Source organism: Acomys minous (genome assembly GCF_964271855.1).
Source record: "Acomys minous genome assembly, chromosome: 1".
Taxonomy (NCBI): domain Eukaryota; kingdom Metazoa; phylum Chordata; class Mammalia; order Rodentia; family Muridae; genus Acomys; species Acomys minous.
This window is the reverse complement of record NC_140483.1, coordinates 31,909,716-31,925,281: the sequence shown is the minus strand read 5'-3', so window position 1 is coordinate 31,925,281 and position 15,566 is coordinate 31,909,716. Positions and strand designations below refer to the sequence as shown.

Genomic DNA, 15,566 nt, shown 5'->3' with positions numbered 1-15,566 from the left:
AGTTTTTAACTACCACTACAAATATATTCAGCTGTTTATGTATCCAAATGGGTGTAATCTTCCTTTCATATAGTCTTTGTTTTGATTATTATAAAATTTAAGTTAACGAGGATGTTTATTCACAAGAATACTACTTTTAGAATTATAACAGTGGCGGGGAAAGCAAATTTCCCATGTTTTCAAATTCCTGGCATCTCTTTTAAAAAGAGATCTCAGCACTTGGGAGATTAAGGCAGGACACCTGGAAGTTCAAGGTCAGCCTATTCTGAATGAGATCCTGTCTGATAGAAGTAAATATAAATACATTTAAAACCCACAGTTTTATCATTATTTATGTAATAATTTTAGGGACTCTGGTTAGACCTTCTACGAAAAACATTTTTTTTTATTTTTTAAAAAGATTTTATTTGATTTATTACATATACAGTGTTCTACCTTCATGTAATGCCTACACACTGGAAGAGGGCACCAGATCTCATTATGTATGGTTGTGAGGCATCATGTGGTTACCCGGAATTGAACTCAGGACCTTTGGAAGAACAACCAGTGCTCTTAGCCTCTGAGCCATTTCTCCGGGCCCCATTTTTTTCTTTTTTGAGATAGGGTCTCACTATGTAACTCTGGCTAGCCTAGAACTCACCATGTAAACAAGGCTGGTTTCTAACTCACATAGTTTCACCTGCCTCTGCCTCCCAAATACTGGGATGAAAGGTGTGCATAACCATGCCTGGCTGAAACACGTTGTTATATTATTCTTTATCAAGTGTTCATGTGCCAGTATTAAACACATTTTCTTCTAAATTATACATTCTAGAGAAAACATAAAATTGTACTTCACTTACTGCTCCTTCAGGGACACGTATGGCTTTGATAGTTCCTTGGGGCTTAGCCAGTGCATCCTGAAGAAATCTAATCTCTGTGTTTCTGAACACATCGCTGATATCCACAATCTATAAAATGGATAACAATAAGGAATAACTAAGCACAAGGTTAATTTCACCTTAAAACATTGTATAAATAAGATTTGGTTTTGCTTCTTCATATTTTCTTTCTTTCTTTCAAGATTTATTTATTATTTATACAGTCTTCTGCCTGCTTGTACACCTGCATACCAGAAGAGGGCACCAGATCACATTATAGATGGTTGTGAGCCACCATGTGGTTGCTGGGAATTGAACTCAGGACCTCTGGAAGAGCAGACAGTGCACTTAACCACTGAGCCATCTCTCCAGCCTCCTACTTCTTTAAATTTTCATGTGTATGTGGTATGTGAGTATACGGTTGCATTGTTGCATATATGTAGGCACATGTATGGGTTTACATGCACATATGTACATGTACATGTAGATGCTGGGGAATGAGGTCAGGACTCGTCCTCCATTGCTCTTCCACTGTATCTATTGAGACAGGGTCTCTCAATCAAACCCAGAGCTCCTGATATAGTTAATCTTTCTAGCCTTGCTAGCCTTACGGCTGGAATTACAGGCAGGTCCCAGGACCACCCAGCACTTACATGGGTTCTGGGCATCTGAGCTCAGGTCATTACACTTGAGTGGCAAACATTTAACCATGGAGTCATTTCTCTATTTGACAGGTAAGATATTTTCTAATTTTATATATTTATTACTGTGGGAGAGATGCATGCTCATGGGGTGTGTGTGTGTGTGTGTGTGTGTGTGTGTGTGTGTGTGTACGTGTGTGTGTATTGAACTCAGGGTAAAGTGTGTGTGGGTGGGGTGGAGGAGGCCAGAGGACAACACAAGGGAGTTAGTTCTCTCATTCTGCCAATGTGGAATCTTGGGAGCAAAGTCAGGCCATCGGGTTTGCCAGAAATAATCTTTTATCTCCTCAGTCATGGTGCCAGCCCAGAAACAGGATTTTAAAGAAACAACTAGAGCTGGAGAGGTGGGTAAAAGTGGTTGCTAGGCAAACACGACAACCTGAGTTCAAATTCTCAGCATCCATGTTGTAACCTCAGCTCTGGGAGGCAGAGACAAGGGCATCTTGAAATATTTGCTAGAAAAGGAAAAAAGAACTACATTTTAGTAATTTAGCATTTAAAGAATGTATTCTACAGAGGGTTACTGCAGGGTCAGCCTTTGCCCAAGTGACTGCTGTGGCAGAGTCAGGATTGACTCCAGGCCGTCTCAGCCAGCATTCTGTATTACAGATGAACAAGGGAAGGCTGGCATATAAGAACGTATGTACGGTGATGGCGATGGTGGTGGTGCACGGGAGGCAGAGACAGGCGGATCTACAGAGGGAGGTCCAGGACAGCCAGGGCTACACAGAGAAATCCTGTCTTATAAAAACAAAAAGCAAAAGGCAAACAAAACCAAAACAACAAGAAAATAATGTATTGCCGACATGGTGGCGCACGCCTTTAATCCCAGCACTCGGGAGGCAGAGGCAGAGGGATCACTGTGAATTCGAGCCCAGCCTGATCTACAAAGCGAGTCCAGGATGGCCAAGATAACATAGAGAAACCCTGTCTCGAAAAACCGGAAAAAAAAAAATTCCATTCTTTTTTTACTGGTAATTGGAATGTGTTCCTGTATTTAAGCTCTTTATAGACCAAGGGAAATTAGTAACTCATTCATTTCCCTTCTGAGAGCCATACTGACATAGGAAAACTTGTTTTACTTTTTTCTTTCAAATAACTATTCATGTCCATAAAAAAATCAGTAACTGGTAAGTACTGTAGTAAAACCTTATAGTGAAAATTTTGCACATGTGTGGTTAGAGGGCAGCTTTCAGAAGTCAGTTCTCTCCACCCTGTGGATTCTGGTGAGCAAATTGAGGTTGTCAGGCTTGACATGAACAAGGAAGTGTTAATCTTACCTTTTTTTTCTTTTATGTTTTTTCTTTTTTGTTTTTTTGATACAGTGTTTCTCTGTGTAGCCTTGGCTATCCTGGACTCACTTTGTAGACCAGGCTGGCCTGGAATTAACAGAGATCCGCCAGCCTCTGCCTCCCTCCCGAGTGCTGGGATTAAACGCATACACCTCCATGCGTGGCTTTTGTTTTTTGTCCCCTCCCCCCACCCCTCCAAGACAGGGTTTTATCTATGTAGTCTTGGCTTTTCAGGAACTCATTCTGTAGACCAGACTGGCCTTGAACACAGAGATGCACCTGCCTCTGCCTCCTGAATGCTGGGACTAAAGGTGCGCACTATCAACACGTCGTGCCTTCTTAATCTTGCTCTTACTGAATATGATGAGACACCCTTGTAACCCCATCACCTGTAGGCTTAGGCATAAGGATCTCAAGTGTGAAGCTAGTGGCTTCAGCTACATAGCAAGCTTCAGGAGCCCCCATCTTACACAGACACAGACACACACAGAGGCTTGCTTTTGGAAATGGAACTTGAATGAATAAGTAGTACAATGCTAAGAGTCTATTATTATTATTTAACAACAGAGATAACAAGGTAAAAGAACATTAAAAATATTAACCAACAGTACATAACATTTGTAAATTTCCTCACAATGCTTGAAAAGATGGCTGAACTACTTGGGGGCAGTCCTGGAAACATGAAGAAAGTACCTTCATCCCAAAGCGTGTATCTGGCTTATCAGTGCCGTAGGTGGCCAGTGCCTCAGCAAAAGTCATGGAAGGAAAAGGAATCACCAGAGGATCTTTATCATCAGGCCAGGAATACTGCAGCAAACCCTCAATCAAACGCTGGATGCCTGTCTGGTCTACAAAAGACATCTCTATGTCAATCTGAAAGCAAAACAACATGGAAACAACACAAAGAGTCACAATATGAAGAACTCTGCCCAGAAATAATATATGCCTAAAGGTATAAATTTTGATTTGCATTTCCCTGATGACTCAGGACGTTGAACATTTCTTTAAGTGTTTCTCAGCCATTTGATATTCCTGTTGAGAATTCTCTGTTTAGTTCTGAGCCCCATTTCTCAACTGGGTTATTTGGTTTGGTGGTGTTTAATTTCTTGAGCTCTTTATATATTTTGGATATTAGACTTTTTCAGATGTAGAGTTGGTGAAGATCTTTTCTCAATCTGTAGGTTGTTGCTTTGTTCTGCTGACAGTGTCTCCTGCCTTATAGAAGCTTCTCAGCCTCATGAGGTCCCATATACTAAGGTACAAATTTTATTATACATCATTCTTATGTCAATGACTGCTATTGCCTAACATACATGGTCTTGTTTACTTCACAATTATCTCACAGCTGAAGGCTCAGAGAAGTAAGCGAATTGCTTGCAAAGTGCAATCACTAAGTAGTTAGGCTACATCCGATCCTGGTCATTATGACTGCAACCTTGTGACTTTTGCATTTAATCACACCAATTAATGCTATCTTAACAAAGCCAAATAAGGGTTTTGATAAATCTGTAGATTAAATAAATACATAGCGTAGAGTGATTTTAATCCAGCAACATGGCTACTCTGGTTAGACTACAGACATGCTTTTAGTACACACTTTTAATCCCAAACAATGAAGGTAAAGTTAGTTGGTTGGAGGCGGCAGCCAGGCTGGAGTTCATTAGTGAGTTCAGTGCAGGTCAGCAAGAGACAGCTGAAGCCAGAGAGAAGGGGGGGGGGGGGGTAGGAGAGAGAGAGGGGGGGGAGAGGGAGAGAGAGAGAAGGCAGTTTTACTTGGAGAGTTTTACAGAAACAGATAGAAGAAAGAACAAATTAGACACAGGTGAAGACAGAATGAGCCAGAAAATGAGAAGGAGCCAGAAGATTAGAACAGATTGCCAAAATTAATATGAGGCCAAGAAGAGCAATTCAGTCTGAGGCCAAGAGAGAAGTCAGATAGAATCAGTCAGCTTGGAGATGCGGTTGAGCCAGAACAGCTGAGTTGAACCAGCCAGCCAGAGTTCAGTAAGAGCTAGAAAGGGTGAAATTATTCAGCAGTAAGTCTCAGAGGCTGAAAACATTCTAGGCCTAGGTTAGCTTGTACGAGGGCTAGAAGCTTTCAGGACTAGGCCTAGGTTAGCAGAAGGAGGCAGTAAGCCTGGAAGACAAATCAGGCAAATAAAAGTTACTTTAACAGTATAGGATTATTTTTCTTTAAAGTTAGTATTATCCTTTAAAAAAAATTTTATATCTATGAGTGTCTTGCCTATATGTACACATGCATACTTGGTTTTCGTGAAGGCCACAAGAGGGCATCTGATGCCCTGGAACTGAAGTTACAGATGGTTGTGAGCTGCCATATGGGTGCTGGGAATGGAACTCAGGCTCTCTTAAAGAGCAACCAGTGCTCTTAACTGCTGAGCATCTCTCCAGCCCCAACTCCTGGTTTTGGAGTACTGATTCTTCTTTTAACTTTATTTGTTATTATTGTTGTTGTTGTTGTTTTGAGACAAAGTTTCTCTGTGTAGTCCTGGCTATACTGAAACTTGCTTTTATAGATCAGGCTGGCCTCAAACTCAGATATCTGCCTGCCTCTGCCTCTGCTGGAATTAAAGACATGCACCAGCATGGCCAGCTTTAACTCTATTTTTTATTTGTTATTCTATTCCTGTGTGTATAATGCGGATGTGGGCACAAGGGTGTCACAACACACATATGGAGGTCAAAAGACAACCCAGTAGTCAATTCTTGCCTTCACATTTTATGGGTTCAGAACACTCAGGCTTTAGGCTTGTGCAGCAAGTGCCTTTATCTGCTGAGCCACCTCACTGGTCACTGGAGTACTGCTTTTTGATGGATAAGATTTGTTTTAAGAACTTTATCATGTCATAAATGCTAAAACACTGGGAATGTTTGGCACACCTTAGTCGATGACCACACTCCTTATAAGAAGGACAATGGAAAAGATTAAAACTATTTTGAGTTCTATCTTTCCCTAGGCAGAATGTCAAGTAAACATAGGATGGGGGTGGAGAGATGGCCCAAGGTCAAGAACACTTTCTGCTCTTGCAGAGGACCTGAGTTCAGTTTCCAATACACACATGGCAGATGGCCACCTGTAACTCCAGTTCTAGGGACTCCGTGAGTACCAGGAATGCATGTGCAGGCAAAATATTCATATATGTATGATAAAATCTTACTCGCATGGTGGGACACTCTTTAATGACAGAGGCAGGCAGATCTCTATGACTGTGAAGTCAGCCTGGTCTATTTAGGGAGTTCAAGGCTGGCCAAGGCTACATAGAGAGACTTAGACCTTGTCTCAACTGCACAACCCTGCAGAGAAGAAAAAAAATCTTTTAAAAACTATATGAAAAAGAATACAAATGACAATAAATGCTGGGTAGAGGTTTGGGGAAACAAGGAACCCTTAGTCACTGCTGATGAGAGCACACACTGGTGGTGTCACTGTAGAAATCAGTATGGAGGTTTCTCAAAAACTGGAAATAGCTACTATATGATCTGATTTTCCCACCCCTGGGAAATACTCAAAAGCTCTAAGTCTTTTTTTTTTTTTTTTTTTTTTTTTTGGTTTTTCGAGACAGGGTCTCTCTGTAGCCTTGGCTGTCCTGGACTCACTTTGTAGACCAGGCTGGCCTCGAACTTACAGTGATCCGCCCACCTTTGCCTCCCGAGTGCTGGGATTAAAGGCGTGCGCCACCACGCCCAGCTTAAAAGCTCTAAGTCTTAACACAGAGATACTTGCATATCTGTGTTTATTGCTGTACCATTCACAATAGTTAAGGGATGGAAACAGCTTATTTGATGACTGGATAAATAAAATGTGTTATATATACACAATGAAATTTTATTGAGCCATAAAGAGAAATAAAATCATGACATTTGTAAAAACTGAAATTCGAAATTAGGTTCAGTGAAGTATCCCAGATGCAGAGACAAGTACCCCATGCTTCTCTCATACGATAGATTCTAGATTTTAATTTTATAATAGCACATATATGTGCACGTATAGGTCATGGAACTTTAAAAGGAAATACAAGAGGGGAAAGGAGAGATCTTAAGGAAAAGGAATTAAAAACAAGGTAGGGCTGGATGTGGTGGCACACATCTTTAATCCCAGCCCTTAGGAGGCAGAGGCAGGTGGATCGCTGTGAGTTCAAAGCCAGCCTGGTCACCAAAGTGAGTCTAGGACAGCCAAGGCTACACAGAGGAAACCCTGTCTTGAAAAACAACCTCCTAATTAAAAAGAAAAAAAAAGCAAGGTAGGACGCTTGTGATATAAAAGCAGGAAGGTAGTGGGAAGAAGCAGACCAGTGTGGAGACAGGGGAATGAGAGTGGACGTTCAACAAAAATGATATGTATATGAAAATGAAACAAGGAGGCCCAGTATCTTTTATGTTAATTTTAAAACACTCATAAAATGACTGCTCTATTATTGAAGAATCCTGGGTTATAGCAAGCATGAATTTGTAAGAGCCAAGTAAACATAACTTAGTACCTGAGTAAACTCGGGCTGTCTGTCTGGTCTTGAACCTTCATCTCGATAACACCGAGCAACCTGAAAATACCTATAATTGAAAACGAGAGTTAATCTTGACTTTGAATAGCCCAAATAATTTCCCCCAAAGTTTTGGCAGTACAGGCTATGAAACAGATTAATGTGAGAAAGTTTAGTTTTTCATTTTATTTGTGGTGCAAGGCTCAAACTCAGGCCCTCATGCATGCTAGGCAAGTAAGTACTCTACCATAAGGCCGGTATCCCAGCCTCAGAAGCTTTATTTTATTATATAGGGGACAAGCAATCTCAAAACTCACATAAAACTAAACCTCTTCATATGAGACAACTTTAATTTTTTTTAAATTTTTTTATTTTTACTATTATTGAGTGAGGGGTGGGGTGTGCAGGTGTGAGGGCACACGTGGAGGTCAGAGGGCAGCTTTGTGGAGCTAGTTCTCGCCTTCTACCTGTATGTCGGCTCCGGGGATTGAACTTAAGACATTAGCCTTGTGTGACAAGAGCATTCACCCACTGAGCCACACCACCAGAGCCAGATCAGACAAGTTTTGTCCCTTCCCTCTCCCTGGTCTTTCTTCCTCCCTTTTTGAAGGAATAATAGCAATCCCCAAAACAAAACAAAAAAAAAAGGCTGGTTACCTGTCTAAACCACCGACCATCAGAAGCTGCTTGAATTGCTGAGGGCTTTGAGGAAGAGAATAAAACTTTCCAGGCTCCCTGGATGGTACTAAAAATTCTTTGGCACCCTTTTAAAGAGAGAGAGAGAGAGAGAGAGAGAGAGAGAGAGAGAGAGAGAGAGAGAGAGAGGTGGCAGAAGGAGAGAAGAGAGATAGTATTGAAAAACAAACAAACAACAACACGTAAGCCGGGTATGGCAAGTGCCGGCCAGTCCAGCAGCCCTCAGGAGGCTGAGGTAGAGGAATAGTAAGTTCAAGGGCACTTGACCTGTATAGCAAGGCCCTGTCTCAATAAAACAAAATGAAAATCTTGAAACAAAATTAACAACAACGAAACAAACTCAAGGTGTGATAGTGCAGCTTCCTGCTGAAGCACCCCAGGAAATTAAAGGGCCAAGTTCCCCCTGACAGGCACACAGGTCTTGTGCATCTTTTTCTTTTTTTGGTTTTTCGAGACAGGGTTTCTCTGTGTTAGCCTGGGCTGTCCTGGACTCACTCTGTAGACCAGGCTGGCCTCGAACTCACAGCGATCCACTGGCCTCTGCCTTCTGAGTGCTGGGATTAAAGGCCTATGCCACCACACTTGGCCTTCTTGTCCATCTTGTAGTCCCCTAAAACAACTCGCATACAATAAAATGTATTTATTTATGTAGCTCTGAATGGACTGGAAATCACTAAGATCCACCTGCCCCTGTCTCTTGAGTACTATAATTAAGAGATGTGCCATGCACAGCTACCATATATATATATCTATATCTATATCTACATATATATATTGGAGACAGTTTTCTTTGTGTAGCCTTGGCTGTCCAAAACATGCTTTGTAGACAAGGCTGGCCTTGAACTCACAGAGATCTGCCTCCTGAGTGCTGGGATTAGTGGCTTGTCATCTCTCCAGTCCAATATTTTAATTTATTTTGGTTTTTCAAGACAAGGTTTCTTTGTGTAGCCTTGGCTGTCCTGGACTTCCTTTGTAGACCAGGCTGGCATCGAACTCACAGAGATCCGCCTACCTCTACCTCCTAAGTGCTGGGATTAAAGGCATGTGCCACCACCCCTTGGCTTCCAAGATTTTATTTTAATTAAGTATATATGTATCTGTCTGTATGTGGGTATGTGTTCATGAATATAGCATTCACAGGCCAGAAAAAGGTGTCTGATCCCCTGGAGACGAAGTTTTACTATGTGCTTTTAACCTTCTAGCCTAGTTCACAGTTTTTGTTTTTGTTTTTGTTTTTGGAGACAGAGTTTCTCTATGTAGGCTTGGTTGTCCTTGACTCGATTTGTAGATCAGGCTGACTTCGAACTCACAGAGATCAGCCTGCCCGAGTGCTGGGATTACAGGCATGCACCATTGCACCTGGGGTTCACACAGTTTTTAATGGACAAAACTTAATAGTACATTCATTAATGATTTGCTTCTGTAAAACTAATGGGAAAGAAAACTCATGCTGAATAAAAGTGTTCTGATTCAAAATGCTGACTCACAAAATTTTCTCAACTCTTAAAATAACCTAATTAATCTGAAGATACTGAGGTAGTAATAAAAGTAAATTAAAGCGGGCCAAGTGACTATAAAAGCAAAGCAATCACTTATATCGAGGAGGATATCAATAGTAAAATGATAAGTAGTTTACATACCCCTGGGGTCCTCTTAAACAATGTTGGGGTTTCTATATCCACAAACCCTAAAAACAGAAAAATCAGTTAATACATAGGGATTTGGCAAGTATAATGTCAATAGTGAAGTACAAATCAGAGGCTCCCTTAAATTAGGAAGCCGTCTGAAGTAAGACATGCTCAGCTTGGTGTCTATAAATCCAAGAAAGCTAAGCCTTTTATAAAATGTAATTCTACTCATAAGACTGATGTTTGTGATTGGAAATTATCCCAAATACCTGATTAATTTATATCTACCGAAATGCTTCAGTGATCAAAATGTTCTGCCAGTATAGCAATGATGAAATAAGAACAAGTTCCGGGGCTGGAGAGATGGCTCAGAGGTTAAGAGCACTGTCTGCTCTTCCAAAGGTCCTGAGTTCAATTCCCAACAACCACATGGTAGTTCACAACTATGTATAATGAGATCTGGTGCCCTCTTCTGGCCTGCAGCAGTATGTGCAGGCAGAACACTGCATACTAAATAAATAAATAAGTCTTTAAAAAAAAAAAAAAAAAAAAAAAGAACAAGTTCCAAGGAGTGCTCTAGTTTTACTCAGGGGAAATTTCAGACCTCCCCACAAATGGCGTACCAAAGTGACAAAGAACTATGCAAAATTGGCTGGGCATTGTGGTCTATACCTGTCACTCCAGAGTTCAACACGCTGAGGTGCTTGTGAGTTCAAGGTCAGCCTGAACTTATCTCAAATAGACAGACAGATAGACAAGTAAATAGATAGATAGGTAGACAGACAGACAGACAGACAGATATATAGATAGGTAGATAGATCGATAGATACAAGCTGGGTGTAGTTGTGTATGCTTCGAATGCTAGTAGCTAAGAGGCTGAGGCAGAAGGACTATTTCAAGATTAGTCTAGCCTGGGCTACAAAGCAAGGTTCTATACCCTGGACTGCAATAGTGAGACCTTATCAAACAAAAAGGAATTAGGAAAACTTAAACTGTTGGAGGCGGGGGTGGGGGGAGGGGGAGACCAGTCTATACACTGACTGATTACAGGTTTTGGGAACACGTGACCCAACGATGACGAGAGCATACAATAAAACAGAAAGAATACACAGGCTTCCTTACCATGCAGATTACAGAGATACTCTCGCATTTTCATGACCATCTTCGACCTCAGCCGCAGATTGTATTGCATTTGGAAGCTTCGCAGATCTAAATACCGATACTGCAAACGAAGAGCCTCTGTTTTCTACACAAATGAAGATTTTTATGCTTAAATATTTTTGAACATTAAAAAGGTAGTTATCTTTTTTTTATGTTCATAGACACTTTATTCATAATATTCAGAATCTGAAAACAATCAAGATGTCCCTCAACTGAAGAAAGCATATAGAAACAGGGGTGTTTATGTAATGGAATAATATTCAGTTATCAAAAACAAGTAAAAGGTAGTTATCTTTAATTTTTTAAACTTACATTTATTTATTAATGGGGTATGTGTAGGGGGGAGAGAGAGAGAGAGAGAGAGAGAGAGAGAGAGACAGAGAGAGACAGAGAGAGACAGAGAGAGACAGAGAGAGACAGAGACAGACACTGACTCTAAGCACCCTTGGAGCAAGAGGCAGCCTGGGAACTCAGGTCCTTTGTAAGAGCAGGGCAGATTCTTAGCCATTAAGCCATCTCTCCAGCTCAGTGTTGTTTATTTTCAAAGCTGTAAATCTTTGTGTTCATCTTTGTTATGAGAACTTAAGAAAATAAGCCCTTTAATGTGGGTAGCTCAATTATTTTATACCAGAAATAGAAATAGTAACAAATGCCTATAACTTCTTTTTCTGAATGTTTACCTAAGGAAATTAATTTTCTTTTCCATAATAAGGTCAACTTTGCAATCTTTTTTTTTTTTTGCAATCAATGAACTTAAATATAAGACTTAATGATAATATAAGTAAAAAATCTCTTAATAGGGCTGGGGAATCACTCAGTTGGTGTTTCATTCCACTTTCTGTTACTATAATAAAATACCATGAAAAAAGCAACTTAAGGGAGAAAGGGTTAATTTGGCTCCCTATTGTAGGTTACAGGCCATCACTGCAGGAAAGCCAAGGCAGCGGGAACTTAAAGCAGCTGGTCACATCACACCCACAGACAAGAGCAGAGTGCAAGGAATTAATCCCAGCACTTAGCTTACCCCTTCACTCAGTCCAGGGCCCAGGCCATGAAATGCTGCCACCTACAGTCATGGCTCTTTTTCCCTTATCAACTCATTCAATTAAGGAAACTCCCCTTTCTGGGTGGTGGTGGAGCACACCTTTAATCCTAGCTCTTGGAAGGCAGCGGCAGGCGGGTCTCTGTGAGGCCAGCCTGGTCAACAGAGCAAGTTCCAGACAACCAAGGTTACATAGACAGATCCTGTCCGGAAAAAACAAAACCAAACACCGATCCCCCCATAAAAAACTCCCTGAAAGCATGCTCACAGCCAAACCTAATCCAGACAGCCCCTCACGGAGCCTGTTTCCCATGTGATTCTAGGTTGTGCCAGGCTGACTTAAAACCAACCATCACAGCTGGTAAAGTGTTTGTCCTGTGAGCGCGAGCACCTGAGGTCAATGCTCTGGACCCAGGCAAAAAGCTGGGGGTGTGGTGCACAGCTGTGGTTTTAGCACAAGGTAGGTGAAGTCAGGCCGATCCCTGGGGCTTGCTGGCCACCTAGCCTGTTCTACTTGGTGAGACTGAGGACAGTGAGAGGCCGTCTCCAACAGGAGGTGGACAGTGCCTGAGGAATCACACTCAAGGTTTTCCTCTAGCTCCCACATGCATACCTATGTGCACACACACACACACACACACACACACACACACACACACACACACACACACACACACATGTTCATAGATTGGGTTAAAAATTAGGTATATATGCTGGGCATAGTGGAGCACGCCTTTAATCCCAGCACTCATGAGGCAGGGGCAGGCAGATCTCTGTGAATTCGAGGCCAGTTTGACCTATAGAGTGAATTCTAGGGTTGGAGAGATGGCTCATAGGTTAAGAGCACTGGTTGTTCTTCCAAAGGTCCTGAGTTCAATTCTCAGAAACCAGGTGGTGGCTCACAGCCATCCATAATGAGATCTGGTGCCCTCTTCTGGCTGAAGGTGTACATGCAGGCAGAATACTGTATAAATAAATAAGAGTGAATTCTAGGACAGAGAGAGCTACACAATGATACTCTATCTTGAAAAAACAAAAACAAACAAACAAACAAAATTAGGTATATACAAGCATATAACTGTGACAAAATTAAAAATTATCTGGACATACATTTTTTCTTTTATTTATTTTTAAATGTGGGTATACTTAATCAGTGCTGGCTTCCTCCATGAAGCCCTGAGACTTTTGGCAAACATCATTCTAAATCTGTAATTGTATGGTTGGTAACTTAGGAATTGCTCTAAGCATACATTTTACTACGGTTACAAGTTTTCAACTTAATAGAAATAAAAGATTCCCCTATGCAACTTTGCCATTTTCAAGTTAGATACAAATTTCCTTTCAACACTTTTTCTTTTTCTTAAAGATGTATTTATTATTTATACAGTGTTCTGATTGCACATACACCTGCACACTAGAAGAGGGCACCGGATCTCATTATAGATGGCTGTGAGCCACCATGTGGTTGCTAGGAACTGAACTCAGGACCTTTGGAAGAACCTCTGAGCTATCTCTCCAGCCCCCTTTCAACATGTTAAACAGTAGCAGTGGAAAAGCTTGAACAATAGAATACTTCAAGTCTTTTTTTTTTTTTTTTTTTTTGCTTTTTGAGACAGGGTTTCTCTGTGTAGCCCTGGCTGTCCTGGACTCACTTTGTAGACCAGGCTGGCCTCAAACACTCAGCGATCCATCTGCCTCTGCCTCCCAAGTGCTGGGATTACAGGCATGCACCATCACATTTCAGCCTGTCTGCACCCCAAGAACATAGTAAGCTTTCAGTAGTGTAGAATAATTGATAATAAAATACTCATTTTATTTATTTATTTATTTTTTTGAGGCAGGGTCTCTCTGTGTAACCTTGGCTGTCTTGGACTCCTTTTGTAGACCAGGTTGGCCTCAAACTCATAGTGATCTGCCTGCTTCTGCCTCTGCTGGTATTAAAGGCGTGTGCTACCATGCCTGGCTAAAAAATACTCATTTTATATAAGGTAAACTTTCTCTTTAAAAATTCTGATACTTCCAGATGGATTTTATTAATGAGATGCCCTCACCTTCACAAAGTCTTTCATTTCAAAGGGAAGCTTCTTGCAGGCATTCAGGAGCTCAGCTGTTTTAACTTTGATTTCAATCTCACCTGTTGGCATTTTCTTTAAAACACAAAACAAAAAACAACTTATTTAGAAAGTAATTTTTTAGGACATGTATGCAATTTGTTTATTGCACAAGCATTTGTATACACAAGTAAAATGGGTCAAGCTACAGTGTAGATTATAAATAATAAGCATCTATATAATTTTTACATATTATTTATATCTGTGGCACATGTCAGCAAATATTATGTCATCATCAAGATCGACAGATGTCTTTTTGTGCACACTTAGACGGGTGTGTTGGCATCTGTGAATTCATTTGTAGACGAGGAGCTTTAATGCTAAGTGTCCACAAGGGACTCAATCTATGTTGTTGCTGTACGCAGACACCGAGATGCACAAAGCCAGCCTTTGCATTTCCTAGACTACTAACTGGGTTCTCTTGTCCTGGAGGTCGGGAGATCACTGTCCCAGATACTCTCACCACAGATTCCACAGGGGCTTCACATAAAGTCTTCCTTACAGAGGCAGCAGACTGCAAAATAAAGGGAGGTGAGGGCAGTTCCAAGGATAAATGTACAGAAATCTTCAGTAAGTCTGTAGTTTAGAAAAACAATATTCAAAGCTTACTTGCTGTAATATTGGAGCTGTCTGGATGTTATTACAAGATTTGGCAAATCCCATTGCGCCTTTGGCTCTGTGTAAGACTGTGAGTAAGCCCGTCAAGAATGCCCCTCCCTCCTGTCTATTGACAGGGTCTCACTATACAGTCCACACTGGCCTTGAACTCCCAGCCTTCCTGACTCAGCTTCCCAAGTACCAGGATTGTAGGTAAGCACTACCATGCCCACCAGCTATTTCTTATCCATCTCCCTACCTAGCTTCATAACTATTTATTTATTTTGGGACAGGGTTTCACTATGTAGTTCTGGCTGTCCCTGGAGCTCATTATGTAGACCAGTCGGTCTGGCCTTGAACTCAGATCCACCTGATTTAGTCTAAATGCTGGGATTAAAGGCATGCACCACTATGCCCAGCTTGCCAGCTACCTTTTATTTTGAGACAGATTCTAATTTGTCAGGCTGGCTTTATTGTTGTGTGTGTGTGTGTGTGTGTGTGTGTGTGTGTGTGTGTGTGTGTATGCATATCCATGTGTATGCTATAGCCTGTACATGGAGGTCAAAAGGCAGCTTGTGGGAGTCGACTCTGTCCTTCCACCACAGGGGTCCAAGGGATCAATGTCAGGCTGTCATCTTGGTGGCAAGAACCTTTACCCACTGGGCCACCTCCACAGCCCTAATCACATCTGTACCTTCGGCATACTTTCATGTGTACATGTGTACCTATGTACTTTAGATAGGCTCTCATGTAGCCCAGGCTGGCCCTGAATTCCTGATATTCTTGCATTTGTTTCGCACTGAGGAGATTGGAGGTGCACGCTTCCATGTCTGCCTTATATTTTCTTTGAAAATTATTTTTAGGCTATGTTTTCTTTTCTATAAATTTCATCTTCACATCCTGATTTCTTTATTGATTTTTTTTGCTAGCTAATTTATTTATTACATTTACTTTGGGTGTGTGTATGCACACAGACACG

General features: G+C 41.2%; 1 protein-coding gene across 2 annotated transcripts in view; it reads right to left on the bottom strand.

Annotated features, from left to right (window-relative positions):
- DARS2 (aspartyl-tRNA synthetase 2, mitochondrial) overlaps nucleotides 1-15,566 on the bottom strand; it is a 29,037-nt gene that overhangs the window by 7,335 nt on the left and 6,136 nt on the right. For both annotated transcript variants that reach the window (XM_084783350.1, XM_084783351.1), the window contains 8 exons: nucleotides 14,403-14,504; nucleotides 13,931-14,026; nucleotides 10,799-10,922; nucleotides 9,689-9,735; nucleotides 8,010-8,116; nucleotides 7,353-7,422; nucleotides 3,547-3,726; nucleotides 843-950 (listed from right to left, as the gene is read on the bottom strand). In XM_084783350.1, coding sequence (XP_084639476.1) covers nucleotides 843-950; nucleotides 3,547-3,726; nucleotides 7,353-7,422; nucleotides 8,010-8,116; nucleotides 9,689-9,735; nucleotides 10,799-10,922; nucleotides 13,931-14,026; nucleotides 14,403-14,504 — 834 coding nt within the window. The remainder of the gene's footprint in view (nucleotides 1-842; nucleotides 951-3,546; nucleotides 3,727-7,352; nucleotides 7,423-8,009; nucleotides 8,117-9,688; nucleotides 9,736-10,798; nucleotides 10,923-13,930; nucleotides 14,027-14,402; nucleotides 14,505-15,566) is intronic.